This window comes from Archocentrus centrarchus, chromosome 11 (assembly GCF_007364275.1).
Source record: "Archocentrus centrarchus isolate MPI-CPG fArcCen1 chromosome 11, fArcCen1, whole genome shotgun sequence".
In the NCBI taxonomy this organism is placed as follows: Eukaryota; Metazoa; Chordata; class Actinopteri; order Cichliformes; family Cichlidae; genus Archocentrus; species Archocentrus centrarchus.
The window spans coordinates 17,220,770-17,243,153 of record NC_044356.1 but is presented as its reverse complement, the minus strand read 5'-3'; the positions used below and the strand labels follow the sequence as shown (position 1 = coordinate 17,243,153).

The 22,384-nt window shown below is 42.8% G+C and overlaps 1 protein-coding gene across 2 annotated transcripts in view; it reads right to left on the bottom strand.

Annotated features, from left to right (window-relative positions):
- Nucleotides 1-1,098: 1,098 nt before the first annotated feature.
- Nucleotides 1,099-22,384, bottom strand: part of jarid2b (jumonji and AT-rich interaction domain containing 2b) — a 110,899-nt gene continuing 89,613 nt past the window's right edge. Inside the window, exons 7-18 of one of the 2 annotated variants that reach the window (XM_030740533.1) lie at nt 16,389-17,847; nt 13,890-14,494; nt 11,603-11,695; nt 11,197-11,315; nt 10,951-11,021; nt 10,658-10,772; nt 10,377-10,482; nt 10,072-10,254; nt 9,267-9,397; nt 8,272-8,458; nt 4,994-5,101; nt 1,099-3,687 (exon numbers count right to left, since the gene is read on the bottom strand). In XM_030740533.1, the coding sequence (XP_030596393.1) occupies nt 3,460-3,687; nt 4,994-5,101; nt 8,272-8,458; nt 9,267-9,397; nt 10,072-10,254; nt 10,377-10,482; nt 10,658-10,772; nt 10,951-11,021; nt 11,197-11,315; nt 11,603-11,695; nt 13,890-14,494; nt 16,389-17,847 (3,405 nt within the window). In that variant the 3' untranslated portion in view covers nt 1,099-3,459. The remainder of the gene's footprint in view (nt 3,688-4,993; nt 5,102-8,271; nt 8,459-9,266; nt 9,398-10,071; nt 10,255-10,376; nt 10,483-10,657; nt 10,773-10,950; nt 11,022-11,196; nt 11,316-11,602; nt 11,696-13,889; nt 14,495-16,388; nt 17,848-22,384) is intronic. The other variant, XM_030740534.1, reaches the window with a different exon arrangement.

The window sequence follows — 22,384 nt, the reverse complement described above, 5'->3', positions numbered from 1 at the left end:
TCTCGCCAATCCACAGAGCTCACGAGCTTTAGATTTGACTGGAAAAAAGTTCAAATAAAGACCATCAGAGAAACCATATGTATGTTCACGACTAAATTGGGTCTGTAAGTAACAATATTTTTAATATTAATAAATCTGACAGCTAGTACTACAGAATAGTAATAAAAATATTAAATATATTTCTAAGAATTCAGATTTCTATGGAAGCTTGTTTCCATCACTGAAAAAAAAAAAAAAATTTTTTATTCCTGCAAATGAAAAAAAATTTAAGTCAAAATTTTCATCCCAAATTTTCAATTTAACTCAAATTTAAGACTTATTTTAAATCAATTTATTTCAAGTTATTTTCTCAGCATTTCGAGTTAGTGAGTCTCAGACCAGCCCTAACCCTAACCTTGAGTTTCAAGATACCCAACTCAAATTTTCGAGATGATAATCCTAAATTTTGTCTTAAAAAAAACAAACAAAAAAAATAATAATCCCCCCCCCCCCCCCCCCCCCCAGTGGTGAAAACAAGCTTCTGTAGAATTCTGACTTTTTTGCTTTTCTCTGAAAAGAAAAACAAATATTGATCCAAACCCCCACCTCACAGGCCCTAATCCTTCCATATATTACAGTATGCACCACAGTAAACAATTACACACTCTGTAACAAATGCAAAAAACTATTTTTTTTTTTTATGCACATGAAGTTTCTGAAATGCTGTGAAAAGATTTTGTTCACTGAACCAAAAGCCTGCAAATATTAACATATGCTTTAAAAATGTTAAATTACAACTGATTATCTGTCAGATATCAATAACTGAATAAGCGGTTTAGCTCTTGGACGAATACTTCTTGGAGGTAAGTGAGAAAATGCCGTCAATCCATCCGTGGTGGGGAGCCTATTCCAGCCGGACTGGTCGCCTGTCGGTCGCAGGGGTCTCGCTTTTCTGTATCCCTAAAGTATAAAAAAAAAAAAAACCCCAAAACAAACAAACAAAAAAAAAAAACCCCGAGAAGTGTAAATGAGGCCATTTGAATAATTTCTTCTAGCCGTCATGTCATAAATCACCACACCAAGAGACACATGAGCAAGTTGGAAAGAAATGACAGTGAATTGTCAGTAAGTTTTTATTAAACCTTAAGTACAAACTGCAAAAGTAAAAAACTGGTAATATAACCAACATGAGACTCTCTTTCCGAATGGTGGGAAAGGCCGAGTGACATTACCAATAAATTAAGTCAAAGACCCCACTGTGAGCAAAGTAGTTTATACTGTAGAAAATGGAAGAAAAAAAAACAAAAAAACAAAAAGAGAACTGAAGGACAAACAAAGAAAATCCCATCTGAATAAAATATATTGTAAGGCCATAAAAACTTGACAACCACTTTTTTATATTGAAAACACCCGACTTGGTATGTCATTAAATAGTCCTAAAACAGTTCAGTCTTCAGCAAGGGACAACAACCAACAAACTGGATTATAGGATTTTTTTTTTTCCTTGACAGCCATCACTGGCAAGCTCAGTGCAACATGAGTAGCTACTACATTTTTGTTGAATTTTCAGTAATGAAAATGTAAAAACCCATTTTTTGTGAACATGTCTTTTTTTTCCCTTTTCTTTAAAAAAGTAAAGCTAAACAAACAAAACTAGGTCGGGAGGGCGGGGGGCAGTCGTTGGCTACTCAATATCTTCTTTCTTAATGATATAAGCAGCACTTAAAATTTTTATACACATTTACCAGAGCAACCCTGTAAGCATCAAACTCACATGGATGAAGAAAGGGAAATGTAAGGCTTTTTCTTCATCGAGCACTCTCTTCTGCAACACTTTCTCTCTCTCTCTCTCTCTCTTCTATTCCTTCTTTTCTTTCTTTCTTACTTAAACCCAGAAAAAGGCTCAAGTATTTAAAGAAATTTACAGGATTATGTACAAAAAAAAAAAGTTGATGTTTGTTTATGTTGGACTTTTACCTCTTTAAAAAAAGAAAATCACTCCTAATATATTTGGAAAAGGGAAAAAAGCAAAAAAAAAAAAAAAAAAAAAAAGAAGACAAAAGAAAGACAGACTTGGATTTGATATTTCACATTTTACACTCTTTGACTAGTGGCTCTACTTGAGATAACACATCAGATCAACAAAATAAAAAAAATAAAAAAAAACACACACACACAAAATAATAATAATAATATAATATAATAATTAATGTTTACTGGTACAGATGAAACAAGAGGACTGGAAGAATGGAATGTTAACACGATTGCACATCTAGAACCAGAAAAGGCTGGCAGCCTTTCTGCCCTGTTGGGTGGGGGTGGCGTGAGCTGGCTAGACTTAGCTGACAGCAGGCGCCAAACACCCAGATTTTTTTTTTTTTTTTTAATTTTGTGTTGTTCTACAGTAATTATAACCAACAGCACCAATAAAATGGATCTCCTTGCTAAGTATCAGGCACCATTTTCATATGCTAATGAAGAAGGTATCCCTCCATACCACAAGGAGCAAGCAGCTGCAGCTCTGCCCCTCTCACATCCGCCAACGAACGTCCACAATGATGACAAAATAAAATACGCAAAATTCCTCACAAAAAAAACAACCTAGTGACAAACAAAGCTAAAATTCAAAATAGAACTTGGGGGAAAAAAAAATTTTTAAATTGTAGCCAACCAACAGTAAACCAACATCATCTGTCTTTCAAGTTTTTTCTTGCATCTCCAACCCCCATTTCAAAAAATGGAAAAAAAATATATATATATGCAGGAACTGCATCAAGAACACATTAAAAATTATTCCTCTTCCTCAAACCAAGGACAGAGAGAAACTTTGGGCAACTACTTGATGTCATTTTCATTTCATAAAACCATAGGAGAGGGGGCAGGGGGGAAGGCCGCCTTTTCATTCGTCCTGTGTTCACAGTTGAGGGACGTGTGACGAGAAGGGATGGGGGTTCAGTTTTGGGGGCAAGGGGGGGCAGGAAAGAGTGATGCAAGAAAAAGGTAATTATTGTAACCTCCTTTCAGCTGAGGAAGGATGGAGGTGGAGCTAAAGGGTAAAATGGGGCCTGTAAAGCCTGTGAACGTTACACTTAATGCTTTTCATGTTGACTCAGAGAGAGAAAGGGGTGTTTGTGTGTGTGTGTGTTCTAAAATCATCCAAAATAAAAAACAAATTCTTTCACACTAGTGCAAAAATGACATCTTGCTTTTCTTTTTTAGTTCGTTTTTTAATAACAAGCCTGTCATTACTAAAGGAGAGGAGAATTTCTTTTTTTAGAGATGGAGACTGAGGTCAGGCGAGGGGATCTTCAAAGCTCAAAAACAATCTCTAATATTGGGCGTAGGAAAAAGAGCGGTTTGATAGTGATCCTGCTTAATGTGTGAAAACAAAACACGGGGTTCGGAGGGGTGGAGGGGGTGCAGGTGTGGTGGGATGTGGGCACAGCACACAGGGGGGTGGCAATGTTGAGGCTTCCCGCCTCAGGACACAGCGGCGGCCTTGAGCATGTGGCTGGACGACAGACGTGCCACCTCTACAGTGGCGCGTTTTCGGGGGCCTCGCTTGGTCGGCGATGCTTTGGCAGGGCTTAAGCCGTGGCACGGGTCCCCTCCTCCGCCGGTAATGATGACACCTCCTGCGTCGGCGCCTCCTCCATTCTTCAACAAGGCCCGTCCGCAGACCTGGTTCACCAAACTGTTGATCTGCTCCTGTGCGGCAAAAGGAAATGTTTGGAATTAAATAAATGCAGACAAACGAAGACAGAAGGTATGTGTGTGGGAAAGGGAAGAAAAAGTGAAGGTGTGTGTACTGTTTATGAAACACACCTGCACTTGGTTAGAAATTCTGTTTAATAAAAAAAATCCCCCTTTTGAATTCTGAACTGTCTTAATTCTTCATGACACAGGTTCAACAAGGTGCTGAAAACACTCCTTAGAGATTTTGGTTCATATTGACATGATGGCACGATGACCTGCAACTGCGTGACAGGAAAGCGCGACGCTTTCCTGTCACACGGTTGCAGCAGATTTGTTGACTACACATTTGAGCACAATGAACTCAGTCTCATGTTCAAGAAACCTTTTTAAGGTGGTCTGAGCTTTGTGAAGTGGTGCGTTATCCTGTTGGAAGCAGCCATCAGTAGATGGTAAACTGTGGTAATAAAGGGATGGACCAGAATACATTTTCCAGTCTTCTGTTGTCTGACAGGAATGGTGTGGTCTTCTGCTGCTGCAGCCCATCTGCTTCAAGGTTCAACACGTGCATTCAAAGATGCTCTTCTGCATACCTTGGTTGTAATGAGTGACTGAGTCACTACTGCTTTCCTATCAGCTTGAAGCAGTCTGGTCATTCTCCTCTAACATCAATGAGGCATTTTTGCCCAGAGAACTGCCGTTCACTGGACATTTTCTGTTTTTCAGGACATTTCTGTAAACCGTAGAGATCCCAGTAGATCAGAAGCTTCTGAAATATTCACATCAGCTCATCTAGCACCATCAATCATGCTGCATTCAAAGTCACTTAAATCACCTTTCCTCGCCATTCTGATGCTCACTTTGAACGTCAGCAGGTCATCTTACAGTCTACATGACTTCTGGTTGAATATATATTTGTATTTAATGAGCAGGTAAACTGGTGTACCTAATGAAGTGGCTGGTGAGTGTATATTCCTATATGAAAAGTAGGCACAGATTAAGTATAATAATGGGTATGATTGTTTGTCTACAAAAAAATTCATTTGCTTATTGCTTTGCAAGATTTGATGAACATGTCCTTTGCAGCACATGGTCTAATCAATTATTATTTTATGAAAGTTAGTTTATGTTTTTCCTTTTAACACTCACAGATATTTGATAAATTACTCACATGCACTAGAAACTACACCACAGACACAACAGAGTGTAAACATTTTTGGTAATCATCTGCTTTCAGGAGCAGTGAAAACCTAGCTGATGTCTCCCCCATCTGGACAGAGAGAGAACTGAAGCATAGCAGACCCACACAGCGGCAGCTTACCTCATCGTATCGATACATCATCTTAAGGCCTCTGCAGGATTTGTGCTTCTCCACATAGCGCAGGGCACACTCCAGACAAAAGACCACATTGTCCGTCTCCCGAACCACCTAAACAGAAAAAAAGGCTTTTACAAAAAAAATTCTCTTCATGTTGAGAAAGCGGGAATACTGATAAACCTGTATAATGTCTTCCACGCATACTCATCATACTACTAGTAACATAACTGTGAGTAAGTATGTTCAGTACGTTAACCTCTACTCACTATGTTAAGTTACAGAGCATAATGGAGAAATTATACCTACAAACTTAAAACTAAACAACTCAGTTTCTATTCAGGTTTATTTATACAGTGCCAATTCACAACGACAGTTGCCTCAAGGCACTTTATACTGTAAGGTAAAGACTCCACAATACAACAGAGGAAACCCCAACAAGCAGATGATCCCCTTTGAGCAGCACTTGGCGACGGTGGAAAGGGACAACTCCCTTTTAACAGGAAGAAACCTCTGGCACAACCAGGCTCAGGGAGGGGCAGCCACCTACCGCGACCGATTGCGGGGGGGAAAAAGATAAGGGAGAGCACAGAGACCACGGAAAAAATACAAGCTACGGGAGAGAACAGACAAAAGTTAATGAGATACAAAAATGGCAAATAAATGCATCAAAAAAGTTGAATGGAGGAGAGGTCCCCCAGCAGCCTTCAGCAGCATAACTAAGGGATGGGTTCAGGGTCGCCCGATCCAATTTGGGAAACTCTAGGAACCACAACCCAGCCTGCACTCTGAGAGCAAAGTGCTCTATTAGGATAATAAGACAATATAAATATACGGGAGGGCCTGATCCTTCAGAACTTTGTGAGGAGAAGGATTCTAAATTCAACTCGCGATTTAACAAGGTGCCAATGAAGAGAAGCCAGTACAAAAGAAATATGGTCTCTCTTTCTTGTCCCTGTCAGTACTCTTGTGTGTTTAGCATCAATTGAAGGCTTTTCAGGGAGCTTTTAGAACAACCTAATAATGGATATGTGTTTAATGTGCAAAGTAAAGGACATATCCTGGTCAAAAATGACCCCAAGATTCTTTAGTGTTCCTGGAGGCTGAGGTAATGCCATCTAAAGTAAATAACTAGCTAGACACCATGTTTCTGAGATTTTAAGGCCAAATACAATAACCTCAGTTTTGTCTGAACTTAGAAGTCAAAATTAAGACATTACTTAATTGATTTGTATCATCTGGCTAGATAAATATGATCTGCATAGCAATGAAAATATGCAGTGCTTTCTAATAATATTGCCTATGGGGAGCATATATAATGTAAAATGTATTGGCCCCAGCACAGAACCTTATGGAACTCCATTTTTCTGTAATGGTTAAAACTGTATTTGCAAAGAAATTCCTGGAGTCATCACTACTGAGAGTTAAAGAAACATGGAGTTGTTCCTGTTTTCCTCTTGTCAATGACAAACAGTGAGATGTCCTAGTTTTATGGAGGACTTTAAAAAAAAAAAAAAAAAAAAGTATCAAGCTGCTTTTTCCAGGCCTTCTAAATTAGAGGAACACAATTTTCTCTCCAGTTTGTGTGTCATCTGTTTGAGGCGCACATTTTTGTGAACTGTACCAGGGAGTCAAATCTCTTTGATTTGCTGCTCTCTGTTGCAGTGTTGTATGCACTGAGGCTGCAGCACTATTAATAAGATAATTAACACCTACTACATAAAAAATATTTTCCCCAATGCATTGTAGATCATTACTGTAAATGTCATTAAGAAATACCACTAAATGTTCAGTTCCTATGCCATATGTCAGGACAAGATGAAGAGTGTGATTAAAATGCCTTCATTTACATTAAAATAAACTATATTCAGGTTTCTTAAAGACAGGTTAAATCAATATGCTGATCAATTATTACATCATTTACTAACAGGGTCTTGGAAAGAGAGACCTAATGTTAAAAAATATGTATTTCACATTTAATTTTTTTTTATTTTTGGGGCTATGGAAATAGTTTTCATTTGGTCTCTGAAGCTGCTGAGAGACGCGTGACGCTGCCTACACACTGGAAGTGATTTGCTCGTCACTGACAGCTGAAGCTGACAGCTGGTCGCTTGCAGACGTTCCAGTCTCCAGTTGCCCAGGTAACCCTCTAACATATTTACTATCAGGTCATATGTCAATCAATATCGATATTCTTGACTTTCATTGGTTGCCTCTTCAGTTGCTCGCCTGGAAGTTGAGAAGAATTTGTTGCGGGTCTTCACACTTCAGTCACCAAATATTGTTCACTTTTTAATTTTTTATGGTCTCTGATCACCACATTGCTGGGAATCACTTCCAGTGAGTACGTAGCTTAAGACTACAGCTCTGCTTCCTGTTCTCAACTCTGTATAGACTATCCAGAATCAAGAACAGGCAGCATGACTGTCAACTCTGGAGTGTCGTATTTTTGGCTGGTTTTATTAATTCAGCCATATTTCTAGAGACGAGAGCTGCACCATCCATAGTAGGAAGGATGCAGTCTCTCCGAATACAATCATGTTTTCCATAAGTAGTTTTCCAGTTGCCTATGAAGCCCACATTGTTTGCTGGACACCAACCAGACAGCCCGTGATTGAAATACGACATGTGCCATCACATGGTCAGCTTGGGGAGTGGACCAGAGAAAACTACGAAGGCACTGAGACATTGTTAGTAAAGTTACACACTGAACTCGTGCAAACAAATGCTCTGGCCGCTGGAATACATGTGACTACGGGTGGTTCATGTTTCAAATTATGGAGCTGCCAATGACAAAAAATGCAAAAAATGGGTAGAAACGTGAACATGCTGGTGGTGTTCCAAGGGCTTCTCTTTTGGACTATGCTTCCTCCAAGCAGTCACCCAGCCGGCCTTTCTTCCCAGCAGTTCGGGAAGACCTGCTGAGTGACAGCTAATTGGTGCTAAAACCTTCTTTGGCCCGCACTGGCTCAAGGGGTCTGGCTAGCTGTTGTGGCTGCAGGCTTATTTTCAACAGTGCCGAGCTGTGTCTCCAATTCACAAAGTACGGCTTCCAACACTATAAAAAAGTTACAATTATTATATGTAGCATTATCACTAAAGGACACCAGGGAGTAACAGACCAACAATTACAGCCACTCTGACTGGATCTAGGATTTCATTTATAAATATTTAGCATGAATATGTTGACTTGAAGGAAGGAAGTCCTTTGCAGGTAAAATGAATCCAAACCATTTTACATTTGAGACACTGCCATGTTAAACCCCCGGGCCTTTTGCTCTCACCATGGACAGATAGCAGAGATGTTGACAGATCTGGCAGCGCCTCTCTGAGGACTCCAGTGTCAACCATTTGCCACGGGGCTTCTTACGTCCCTCGATGGGTCCCAGGCTGCCATCATGTGTGCCATAACGGGCAGAGGAGAGCAAACCTGCCTTGTAAAGTTCCCGACGTTGGTGCATCTCTATGTTCCTGATGAAAAAGAAACACAATCTGTGAGTAAGAGCAAAAGACTGTTTGCTGAATGAAAACGGAGAAGAAACTATCAGGGTGTATTGTATGGTTGTTACTGTTCTGGGTAAATAGTAAGAATTGAGCCTGAAAGCTTACAGAGAACGGCATTTTTTTAGGGTCACAATACATGGTAAATGGTAAATGGACTAGTTCTTATATAGCGCTTTTCTACTCAGTCAGAGCACTCAAAGCGCTTATACAACACGTTTTTTACATTTACCCATGCACACCCATTCATACAAGCACTTCCATATTAACTAAGCTAAGTGCTTTTTAATTATATAACATCCACACACATTCACACTCCGACGGAACGGTCGGAGAGCAACTTGGGGTTAAGTATCTTGCCCAAGGATACATTGGCATGTAGCCTGGAGTAGCCAGGAATCGAACCCCTGACCTTCCGATCAGTAGGTGACCTGCTCTACCTACTGAGCTACAGCCACCACATAAACACAATCGATATAAAGGTATCACAGCTAACTTCAATGACACTTTCTTCATGTGCTTTTACAAAACAGTACTTTTAGTCATTACAAGGTGAATTAGATCAAACCTGTTTCATCAAACTAAAGTGAATTGACTCAAACAAAACATAGCTGCAATACATCAAACTTAATGAAGTCTGATAAATAATAAGCACAGGTCTTTTTAAAAGAGGACTGAATTACGGTTTATGTGGAGATCTTTAGAATGCTATTAGAACTGGATTTATGGCATTTGGTGTGCTTGCTGTTTGTATGAGTGTGGATTTGTTGCATCATACCTGAGGTCTTTGAGTAGGGTGGAGATGGTGGTGAGGAGAAGGCCGTTGTCCCTCTTGGACTCAGCTGTGGCGATCTGATACAGTAGCTTCTCCATGGAGAAGGGTTTGGCTATACAACGACATTTCAGGTCCTGTGGACGGAGAAAAACAGTAGTTTATTAACCATTTTTGGCCATCTTTCAGTGGGTTACACTCAATCAAAATTATAAGGTGTGGACTGATATACTCCGAGAATGCTGACAATGTCGTTTGGTGTGTAACGATGAGAATATTCGCAGCATACCCAAGGACTCTGCACACAGATTAATTTTCTTGTCCTCTCCTATGATTCCTCAGTAACAGGAATAGTGCATTTCAGGCAGTGCGCCACAATGCAGCACATTTTATGAGTGTCACATTACCCTTCAGGGTAATCTTGATGTGGCTATGGGTATGATAGCATTGCTGAAGTTATATGTACTTCCATCACCGTAATGCCTATAATGACAATAGGGAACATTTCCTTCTCTTCTATTACAGCTATAATGAAGTCCAATTGTCCAAAGCTTTACTCAGAATATCTCTCACACACTCGCAAACACAGAGCAAAATAGACGCACAGCTCCAAGTTCAAAACACTGGCTCAATCAAGGTTCTAAGTTCATTTCAGTGTTAATCAGCTCTACCTAAACCTGTAACAGCTACATTCCACAGCACTGATGTGCTACAAAAGTTGGGGTGAAATAAAAACAGTCATGTAAAAGCTGTCTTTATTTATCTAAACGTCCTTTGGTTCGGCTTTGTTGGCCCTGATTTACATGCTGACCTTTGCGGCCTGGTAACCCAAGTTCATCCAGTGTGGTGTGGCAAAGTGCACCGTCTCTGACACGCTGTAGCCACAGCACACTTTAGAGACAAAGGCACCGGGGAAGCAGACCACAAACTGGCCACTCCGCTGGACAGTACGATGAACCTTGATGCCTTCGCGGCACAGCACCTCTGGAGAAATCTGGAAGGGTGGAATAAATAGTGTTACATTTCCAAGAGACGACAGAGTTTTAAGATCAAAAGCACCACTTACTTACAGTGGATATATAAATTATTATATACGGCTATATTTTATACACTGACCATGATATTCTTCTCCAGCATTTCTAGTCCTGGTGTGCCATTGGCCTGAAGCAGTGTATGGACCACCTTGTCCAGCTTAGCCTTCTCCTCAGCAGGGATAGAATACCTGTCCGAGGAACACACACACACACACACACACACACACACACACACACACACACACACACACACACACACACTCATTTCTATTGTTGTCGTAGCTAGTTTTACAGATTTTTAACATGTTTACAAGTTTTTACTGTACAAACGTATACTGAGGGAACACCTTTGTGCATACTTACCAAATGCAATCAGCACCAGTGTGTAAGTAATCAATATATGGAAGGCGATTTTGGTCTCGAGACCAGCATGAGGTAGAAAAGACCATGCCAATGTTTAGCCAGGGAATGGTCACCCCTGTAGAGACAGGAAGGATAAGTGAAAGAGAAACATCATTAATATCTGCAGGCTAAACAGCAGAAACAAAGACATACAGTGTCTTTGTGAAAAGATGCCGCTAGCAATGTAAAATTATTTAAATTTTTCTAGTACAGAGCAACATTTACAAAGTGTGCAGTGAAAACACAATTCTCACCAGGCACAGCACCCAGATGCCTCAGTATGGATCCAGAGTTATTTGGGAGGACATTGAGGTTCCATCCATGTCTGAGGAAAGGAGACAAAGAACACGTTACTATCTTCATGACTTTTGAGGAAGCAGATAGTTCTACTGTTAAAGAGTCCTCTCCCAAATTCATCAGCTGACCCGTGATCAGGTAAAGACTTGTACTGCAGGCAGAATAATTTATCCAACCTCAGGAGACAGATGAGAGACACTTACTTTGAAAATGGCTCTGACTTTCCTGTGGGGAAACCACTGCCATGTGTACTGGTGTCCACCTTCCCACAATGCACTGCCACGTGGCAGTCTCTCTGCTCCACAATCCTCCAGTACTCTTGCTGCAGGAGGGGAAAAAAAAAAAAAAAAAAACTGGTGAGAGAAAGTATGCATGAAACAGGGTAAAAGGTACGTGTCCCTCATGGCCAGCCATGCTGATAGCTGATTATCGATGAGAAAACTGAACTTTTTAAAAATGATTTTAATCTGCCTGCACATTTGATTCAGCAATATGTTGTTTTCACAGGGCAATGACTAAATGTTTCATCATTACAGCAAACACATTTAACACTAGAAGCTACTGTAGAGAATGTATAAATGTATTTGATTAAGGTGATGGCATGCTTACCTGAACCTCAGCAGCCGATGGTTCCTTGTTAAAGCACATGGTCATGGTGTTCCGGGCTATCCTGAAGAAGTTGGTCAAAGACACCGATTTCCCCTGCAAATCACAAAGAGACATTAAACATCACAAAAATGCTCAGATGGGTGGATAAAAGTGCACTGTAAATATTTATGGTAACGGGGCGGGGGGGGGGGGGGGTGAATTAAAAATTAAAGAAAACATCAGCGAATTCTCCTGTTCCCCCACCTCATGAGTCAAGAGGGAACCACAGGGGATTATGGACAAAAGATTGCACGCCTGACTGCGTGTTTCAACAAGGATCTGTGCTCCGCCCGTTAGTCTCAGACAATTCCCCTGGACTTGACCCTCTCCCACTGACACCCCTGCTACAGAGAATCTTTGAAGGTGACCATAAATCTGCCAGCTCTAAACCTGAAGATGTGCCGACAGGGCTGAAAGATGACCTTGCTCACAGGTCATCTTGCTCACAGCGACAGTTTGTCTTGCTTTTCTTCTTTTTCCTCCTTAGGTGTTTGCAAATAGTATCTGACTTAGTTCTTTTTATTATTACACTAGCTTCAGGGTTGTGAAACAATGCAGTTAAATTACAGTGTAGTGCGCCAACAAGACTTTTTGTCATTCGGTAGCAGCACTTTTCCGAGCTTTTCCTGGCGTAATTACAGTTAATTACACCCTTGACATGCACTTTGTCCTCTTGATGGAAAAAGTGAAACATAAGCTCCTCCTGGGGGGGGGCACTTGTGATGAATAATGCCCGCAAATCTGAGTTGGGCAGAAAAGTGATGAGTCATATTTTGACAAGACTGCCATTTCACGACAGTGACAGCCATTCACATGACACTGTGCACTGAACAGTACTTGTATAACTCAGGGGTCAGGTTTGTTGACAGTTCTTCAGAGGGAGGTCATACAGAGGGATTCGGTTACCAAGAGGAATTGGGAAGGAGAGGAAGAGAAAAAAAAAAAAATCAAATGAGATCCAGATTTGAGATGGGTGGAGTATTGTGCAGTGTGAAGAAACAAAGTCATTTTAATTACAAAAAGAATAACAGTTTCAGTTCATCGAGGTGCTGCTGCAAAACAAATGCACAGTCAGTCACATGGCATACATTTTTGTGCATGAAGAAGTATGAAAAAATTGGAATTTCCACATGCACACAAACTACTGGGGGTAGAATAGCTATGCAGAGCATTTGGCAAGAGGGAGAGAAAGAGGGGGGTGGGGATAGGATTGGAGATCTGGGAAACAGCTAAGAGCAAGGACATGGGCTGAAGGAGAGAACCATGAGGAGAGGGCTGGACCGAAGGAACTCAAGTGTGGTGAAAGCTCAAGGAGGCGGGGCTTTGGGGGGTGGGGAAGGAGTGAGGGGAAGGGCTGTTTTGGGGGCTGCCATTTCTCTGACCTACATTTCAGCCAGCCAGAATCAGCATGGCTGCAAGCAGGCTGGGAAAGTGGGAAATACATCTCATGTAGTCCACAAACACACAAGGAACTCTACATACCACCTTACCAAGCGCAGCTGCATAGCAATATTAAACAATCCAAGAAAACAAAACTGCTGGTCTCTCACTTAAACAGCGGAACACAGGCCTTTGCGATGGCCCACCTATTTCTGCATATAATCAGGTGTGCAAACTTTGCTTAAACAAACCACAAACTGTGGCAGTTAACAGCATGATATTATTGCCAAGAACACAGTAAGAATATCAATAGGCATTCAAATTGTGTGGTTAACAGCACCCCAACAATGTCCCCCGAGTGAAATCCAGTCGTAGTTTGTTGAAACAATATAGAGCGAAGCAAACAGGGATGCATGTTTGAACTGAAGTGACAGAGGAAATAGTCAAATTAAGTGATGACACTACAAAAAGTGTCAATTGTTTACACCCCATGAGCGATATTAGTCGATTCACTGCAAAGCAACAACGCCTCTGAGAGGCGCTCCGGCACTGACAACAGGCCAGAAAAGATGGCTATAACCACACAGTTACCACATAAACAAGACAATGGACATCAGCTTTGACCGAAGGACTAAAACAAACTTGACAATGGCTACCAAAAAAGTAATACAAGCAAACAAATGAAGGAAACTTTATAAAAATAATAGCAAGGGCAGCCATAATAACAAGCGACACCCACATGTTTCCATGATCTTTAAACAGTAAGTCAATAAGAGATAAACTGTGTAAACAGCACTTAAAGACTTATCATAAGAAAAGAGCAGAGAAGCAAAAAATATGCATAAATGATAACAGAAGATAAACTTACGTGACTCTTGTCTGTATGCTTCAAATGTGTGGCATAAACAGCAAATGTCGTCTTCATCCTCACCTTGTAAATACATTTGTGCTGGTCACCGAGAACACCCCTGTCCTCCTCCTCCTGCTCTTCCCCATGCTGCCTGTCCTCTTTGCCTTGTTTTTCCTGAGCGAAGAGCCGGCGCCGGCCCGCTTTGACCTGAGCCTCCAGTTCCTTCAGATGCTGATACACTCCATTGGTGCGGTGGTGCCCCGTTGCCCCTCCCACTATCCCACCCACGAGCCCATTTTTGGGCTCGTAGCGTGGCAGCGAGAAAGCGCTAGGTGCTGAAGAATCCGCAAGGCCCTCAAGAGGGCCACGGCGAGACTCCAGGTCCTTTTTCTCCTGCAGCACCTCAGCCTGCAGCCGGAGGCGCTCCTCAGCACTGAGCGAGTCATAGGACAGGATATACTGGAGGTAAGCCTCCTGCAGCTTGGCCAGCCGGTCCTGCGCAGACTTGGGGATGCGCAGGAGGTCGGCGAGCTTGGTCCACTTCTTCAGGTCCATCACCTGCTGCATGCCGCCCATGTCATTGATGAGCTGGAAAAAACGTGACAGGTCCACTTCACAGCCACCTGGATGGAGACGGAGCAGAACAAGAAGATTTAATAAGAAGAGAAGAAAGTAATGAGCTTGCAAACAAAAATAGTGGAAAGTGGTGGTTTTGGACTGCTTTCAGCAGAACATTTCTACAAACTAACATGAAAATCAATCAAAAGTGATCTGAAATAACATAATTCTGACTCATCCAATAATGTTGCGTGTACATAAAGAAGTTGTCTGTCCTCACTAATATAAACTCGGGTTTTTAAAAGATGCAGAAACCAAAGCTAATCTAGAAGAATGCCATCTCGGGCCATCTGCTCCTTTGGCTAAATATGCCATTTCCTCCTGCCCAGTTCATTTTATTTGAAACAGCCAATCCACCTTTCAAAACTGATCTGAACTCTCATTGTGCCAAACACAGACACAAATTACTGTTAATGTAGAACTGATCTGCTGGGGACAGTAAAGGAAGTCATTTGGAACCGGGATACCCTGGCTGGCTCTGCTGTGGACTGCTGGCTGCCAGGATTCTCTGGCCAACAGCCGCAGACCAACAGTCCTCACACCGGCATAATCTGTATTCAGCCATATATGAAAGCTACACACAGTACAACAGATAGCACAAATTCAACCAGTGTAAAACTACCGGGTTTCAACAGCCACTTGTTTGCATACCTGAGAATTTGCACATACACAAAGCTCACACATCAGATTTCCAGCCTGACCCGAGGCTCTTTAAATACTCATAAAACGCTGATGTCATTGTGAGAAATGGAAGGTGACGGAGCAATCTGAAAGAAATATTGTTTTCACTGGCCGCCAGGCTCCTTTCTGAGATGTTCCACATTGTTACTGTCGCCTATAAACGGCAAGATAAAAATCAGGCCAAATGCTGCTGAAGCTCTCAGAGCCCTGATGACAACAACAGAAACAATAAGAAGTGCATAAGTGTCACAGTAAATAGTTTTATAGAGCAAGGGAGGCAAATCACAGTTAAGCTGCAGAATACCGAGGATGCAAAATGAAGTTTTTGCAACTGTAAATCATCCTCTTTTGCCATACTGCTACTGGCTCATCACCAGAAATAACAGCGTGGAAGTGCTCTGGATCACAGAGAAATTGAATTAGAAAAGTTTTGCACCATAAACCAAGCTGTGTGCGTTATATCTTCTGAGTCGCAAAAGGACTTTTTTGCCATTTTGTTTCCTGTAGTTTTCCTGTAATTTTATCCTATATAGGACTTGTTTATTGAGGGATGTGGATGGCCATGTTCAGACTGGGAGGAGTGTGGTTGTGTTTGTCTGTCTGCTTGCTTGCTTGCCAGCTGATAATATTTCTAATAGAAGGGGGGAAAAAAGCTTAAAGTTTCTTTAATCGTCCACTCCTGAAAAACCAAGTCTGCTCTGATTGGTCAGCTGGCCATTTGAGCATGAAATGAACGAATAGCGGTTACATACAGTAATGCAGATTCTATGAGTGTAGGTGTAGCTGCCAGCAACAGAAATCAGTTACAGTTTTGATACATTTTCCAAATTACTTCGACAAATCCTACCATTTACTCTTCAAGCGTACACAAAGAGAGTGTTGGGGATTGCTTTCAATCTTTCAAATCAGCATAACAACCGTATATCAGGCGTACGTGAAGACTTTTGCATTCAGTCTTGTAGCCAGCAACAAAACATGTGGTGTTATGATAGTTTTTAAGAGTTAGAAGCAGCAGCTGTAAGGGGGGTGGGGGGGTGGACTACAAGGCAGCTGCTTCTTGTTTGTGGGCACCCTAGGCTGGCATTTTTGCAAATGTGTGGCAAAAGACATTAAAACTAAACGTAACTGCCTTGCATACAATACCAGTCAAAAGTTTGGACACAACTTTAGGCTGGTACTGTACATTCCCATTTACATGTGTCTGCCTGTTTCACTTACCAATGACCGGTGGCTCATCCATGGTAATGCCCTGAGATTTAAGGTGCTTACGGATGCAAGCCAGCCGCTGCACATTGGGGCCCCAGCGCCGGCCCAGCATGTGGACCCTCTGCACCTGTGTAACAAAACGCATCTCCTCGCTCAGCTTACACTCTGGTCGCCAGTCTGGGGGCGGCACCACACGACACATGCCAGACATCTCGGCCTGTTCCCTCACTGCATCCAAGTACACCAGGGGGTCCTGAAACTCCCTTGGACCTGGCCGGAAAACAGGGACTTCACCTAAGGCTGCCCAGCCTTCCGACTTGCTCCGCTGGCGATCCCACTCCTTCTCTTGCTCGCGTTCCTTCTGGCGCGTCAGCTCTTTCTCACGCTCCCACTCCTTGTCACGGTCAGCAGGCCGCAATGCTGCTGGTTTAAGCTGTCCAGGGCTGTTGGTGGAAGTAAGAGGAGAAGAGGTGGAGGAGGACACAGAGGTTTGTTGGGGGTCTGAGGTAGTGCTGGCATGACTGGGGTTCGGTGAGTGATTCTGGCCTAATGAGGGGGAGGAAGAAGAGGAGCTGCGACCATGAGACCTGCTCTGCTGCTGCTGTGCTTGTCGTATCAACATCAGCTTGCCAGCCGATGCCCGCTTAGGTCGCTGGTTCACCGGCTCCACATTGGCTGCTGGTGTAGAAGGAGGCAGGGTTTGTTGAGCAGGGAGAGTAGAAGATGGAGGTGGGGTAACAGGTGGAGTTTGTTTAGGAGAAGGGGGTGTTTCTGATTCATGTCCATTAGAAACTGGAGTGGTAGGCGAGGTGGTTTGCGTGGTAGCTTTCTCTTGATTGGCCACCTTCTTGCTGCTGCTGCGGGTCTCCAAAGGAGTGGACTGGAGCTTGGCCTTCTTGGCCTCAGTGCCAGGTGTTTTGGCTTTTTGCTCAACAATCCCTGTCCCCACGGAGTTGAGCACCACCTCCAGACGCCGCTTGGAGTTGCGCAGTCCTTCTCGACCTTGGCACTCCCCCTGGCCCTGCTGGCACGTTTTCTGCCCATCCTCCTTGGCCAGGGTGTTGTGCCGCTGCCCATTTAGCCTGCCGTTTGGACGGCCGCCGGCAGCCACATTGTGCAGCCCATTGGATAGTAGCACCTGTTTGCGGGTTTTTGCATTGCTGTGGTGGGCTGGTGCCGCTGCTTTTCCTGAGTTGGCCAGCCCGTTGCTGGCTGCTGGCTGGCTGTGCTGATTGTGATTGTTCGCTGACGATGGTGCCGTGGCGGCGCTGTTGTGTTTGTTGCTGCTGTTGAGTTTGGTTTTCTTGCCCAGTTCTTTCTGTTTGGCTTTGGTGTAGGTGACGTGGCCCTTGGACACGGTGGCTGTGTACTTCTTCACAGTTTTGGAGGGCAGTCGGAAGTCGCGGCTCTTTTTGGCACCACTGACAGCTTGTGCCGAGCCCGCCCGTGTCAGCCCGTTTACTTTAGAGACCTGAGATACACACAAAAAGCAGGGAGAGAGACAGATGAGCCATGTTAGACACACAGAATGAACCATTTTAAAACAATGACGTGACTAAATCGGTTTTAGAAAAAGGAAAGCAGTGAAACAAAAGTGGGTGGTGTACTGACCGAGCTTAAATCTGAAAAGATCCCGCTGCTGGTTAGGTCACATTCCTTTCATTGTTAAAAATACTATTACAGCCAAGATAGTATAAAATGATTTTCCCAAAATGCACCCACACAGAAAATAAAATTATCAGAAAGTACAAGCCAACACATGCACGGGGCGTGGGCGCACCCACACTCCTCTACGAAGAGGCCAAACACTCAGATGCTAGCTGTGCAGTAAAACATTTGGCTGGTCAGACCAAAGCTATTTGTGGAAACCTTCACTATTCATTAGGGAGCCAATCAACTGTCTAGATTACTATACTTTCAAATGCACTGCACTTTTGCAAACTGCAGCTCAAACTGCTGTCAACACAATGGCTGAGATTTAGAAAAGGATATGTGTAAACCAAAACCAAAGCCACTACATCCTGAGATAAACAACAGTTTAGCTCGAGTAGAGGGGAAAAAAAAGAGAGAGAGAGAGAGAGATGGCAGAATGAAATGGAAAGCAGGGATGGCTCTTTGGTTTCTACTAGCAGATGGCTGGACAGTATGAGGTAGAAGGTGGGGTCGCTGGAAATAAAATCCCATCCGGACATATAAAAATAGCCTTTTATTGGCTATAGCTTTCCTTAAATGCCATAATTAATTTTTTGTGTAATGACTAAAGGTGTTTTAATGTGCAAGATGGAGAAAAGAAGCAAGTGAGTGTGTATTGAGCACATGTGTGTGTTAAGTCTTTAAACCCCAGCTGTAGATGTGAGTGTCTAGTTCCACTGCTAGCTTACAGGGATGCAGCTGTGGGAAGGAACACAGCCACCCTCTCCCTCGGTTCAAAGAGCTCTACAGCTGGCTGAGTACACGTTAAAATCCACTGTGTTTTTGGGGTCTGTTTTCCTATTAGCGTCAGCTTTACAGTATGGCTCTTTCTGATATGCCCACTTTTTTTTTTTTTTTTAAACTCTGCTTTCATTCAGTTTTCTCTCCATCACTTCATTTCCTGCCTCTCTTTTCTTCCAAACATATTTCCTCTGTACACGTATCATTGTCCTCTTCTGCGTCTCATTCCTTCTCATTCCTTAGCTGACACATGATTTTTTTCCAAGACCGTGTGCCTACTAAGATAATATGACAATGCAGTTGAAAAATAATCTTGTTTTAATGTTGCAACAAGTCGGGGATCACTCGTTTTTATGCTCGACTCTGCTCGGATCAGCTGGTTGTTGCATTTGTGGCCTTTGTTTGTATGAATTAGTGAGCTGGAGATCATGATTAGGTAGCAAAAGCTTTTTTCAAATGAAAGCCAATATGATTTTACTGTATGCCTTTCTTTCCCAACTTCAAAGTCATGTATTCAAAGCATGGGCAGTCACATTTGTACTTAGCACATTACAGAGCCCTGGTTTCCATTAGAAAACATGAAAAACAAAGTGCATCTGTATTTTATTGCTGTCATTCTGCTGTGCCTGTCTGTTTAGACGAGCTGGAAGTGAACCACATGAGCAAGAAAAGCGGGAGGATGGGAGAGATGGAGTTATCAATCACAGCCAGGGCGCCACAGGAGGGAGGTGACAGCCGGTCCATTGACAGGTCCGCCTTTGAAGGGCTCTCGTGTCACACTTGTGTGTGTGTGTGTGTGTGTGTGTGTATGCGCGCATTCATGTATTGTATTGTGTTTGTCTCAGGTGGCGGGGGGGCCGACACAAAGACCAGGCCATTAAAAGATAAGGGGGGACTGAAACCTAACCCTGCCTCCGTCAATCACTCCCTGCTCTGCACACACACACACAGACGCTCCCTCTCACAATGGAGAGAAAACCCCCACCCCCCCAAAAAACCCAAAACAAAACAGGGTGACAAGGAAGAGGGAGGATAGAAGGGGTGAGGGGAGGAGGGGTGAAAGAGATACTGAACAGAATGCAGCAGTGATAGGGGTTGATAAAGTAAGCCTGCCTGTTAAACAGTTTTCAGGAGATTTGCAATGTGTATTAAATTTAAAAAAAAAATGTTATTTAAGAACTCTCAAAAACTCCAGAGTTTGGCTACTAAAATAATAAAAAATAAGGCAAATTTCATGTAACAGATTGTGTAGCGTGGCAACAATGCGGAAACAGCTGTCTGAATATCTAACATGTTTATCCAGCAACTTTTGCTGACAATGTGACTCAGTAACAAGCTGTCATGACCACTTCCTGCCACAAGAGGGCTCAGAGGACCACCTCTTTTAAGTGGGGGGGGGTTCTGTTAACATATCTCCCTCACTTTTCTCCCTTCAATTATTTGATGTGGTGGAAAAGGAGGAAGGCATGAGAGTGATGACAACGGAGAATACAAGAGAACGATGCAAACAGAAAGAAAGAAAAGTTCACTTCTAACAGCGACTGGCAGAAAGAGAATTTGAACAGAAATGAAAAGGACGACGAACAGAATAAGAGAAGACAATAAAGCCAAATGGGGGGAAAAAAACAGAACACACAGACAGACACACACAGAGGTAGGCAGGCTGCCGGAGACTGTTCATTCGCACGTGAGTGGGAAGGAGAGGGAGGGAGGGAGGTGGGTCTAGATGACATCATGTGTTGCTATAGCCCAGCTGAGGCCTGCCAGGAAGATTTTTAACACACAATATCTGCATGAGCAGGCCATGAGAAGGCGAGGGAGGGGTGGGGGTGGGGACACAGACAGCAAGAGGAGGCCAGCCAGAGGATAGAATAAGGCAGCAGAAAGTTTAACCCTTGCAATGCTTTGCTGACTCATAGAAGAAAGGAGACGGAGGATAGGCAGCAACTGCGGCCCTATGTGCAAGATTATTGTAGTCATCAAACACTTAAACCATTTCATGTTTTGTGTTTGGTTTTTTTTAATCAGGGTGTTCTAATCACTCGTTAAAAATGTGTCTGTGCATTTGGATGACACACATGCTGACAGTGACTGGTGAGATTTAGCAATTTTGTGTGTTTTCTGATGTTTATGGGTGTTCAAAGCAAAGGCAGTGTTGAATAAAGGGCTAGAAACCATCACCAGGAGTGACAGAGAGCGAATGGCACACAGCGTACGACGTATCCATCAAATGTTACAGTGATGCAATGACAACCAGTGGGTTAAATCCTATTCTGAACTATAAACTGACTCCTATGCTGAAGTGATTTATGATGCAACCACCAGAACACCTTAAAAGTGAGGCATAAATCTGACTTAAGTCTTCCATTTCCTCTGGCTTGCAACGCAATGCGATGAAATCCAGGCCTGGGCGAGCTGATTTTTAAGCAGCTGGAGAAAGGTCACTATAGCCCGGCACTAACAACGTACAGTCTACTAACCTTGCTAGGAACTTGCTCGAAACAATGCAGCTTGAAATAATGGCTTGATTAATGCAACATGGGAATATGTGCAATGGAAATAAAGAGTGGAGGAATAACCTGATTCGGTATTCAAAAGTGCAATCTGCATGCATCAAACTTGATGCCCTACCCAAGTTTATTATATCAATGTTGCACAGTGTGGCTAATAATGACCTTATAAGATTGCTGAAATCTCACGGTGCGTAGGTGCATTCAGGTAGGTTGACTAAATAAAAGAGTCTTCTCCCAAACGATGCAGAGTCGGCTAAATGGTCTTCCGTGCATACTCCACGTGCTGTATGTGCAGCTTTTCTTTTAATTAAAATGGATAGAATCATATTGTTTTTGTAAAAGGTGCATACGGAGTGCTATTAAATTAGGGAGAATCATCCTGAATTGAATTATGATAATACCTTTACCCCAGAGTTTGTTTTATTGCTACATAATCACTTAACCTTTTATATGGCTTAGCCTGTACTCTCACATTTGGTCGTGTGTATAAATGTGTGTGTGTGTGTGTGTGTGTGTGCGCGCGTCTTGAACACACGTGGTTAACACACATCCTGTTCATGATAATTGGAGGGGGGGCTCTAATCTTCCCAAATGACTGCAGCCATGTTTGTCAAGGGCAAGATCCGTCTGTCTGACACGGGAGCAGAGAGAGAGAAAGTGGAGCACGAAAATTTGTTTAAAAAAAAAAAAAAGGAAAAAGAGAGAAATGCTGAATGAGAGTACATGCGGAGGAAAACCAAAATACACTGTGTGAGAGAACTCAAAAGAATCACACCGGGTGCCAGCAGCGTGTGAAACTGAAAGAGAGAGAGCAGAGGAAGAACAGTAGAACAAAGACTGGTGGATAAGTGAGGCTGAAGTTTGTCTTGGCAGGCAGTCACTCTCATTGAGATTCCTTGTTGGTTTTACTGGACAATTCCAGCCACTTTAAAAACCTGAAGCACATGTCTGTGTTTACATCGGCGGCAGCACGATGCAACAACGAGAAAACACCACCACTTTAAAGTGTAGGGAAGAAAGCAGAAAAAGAAGACGAAAGGAGGAGCCAGAGAGGAAAGCCGA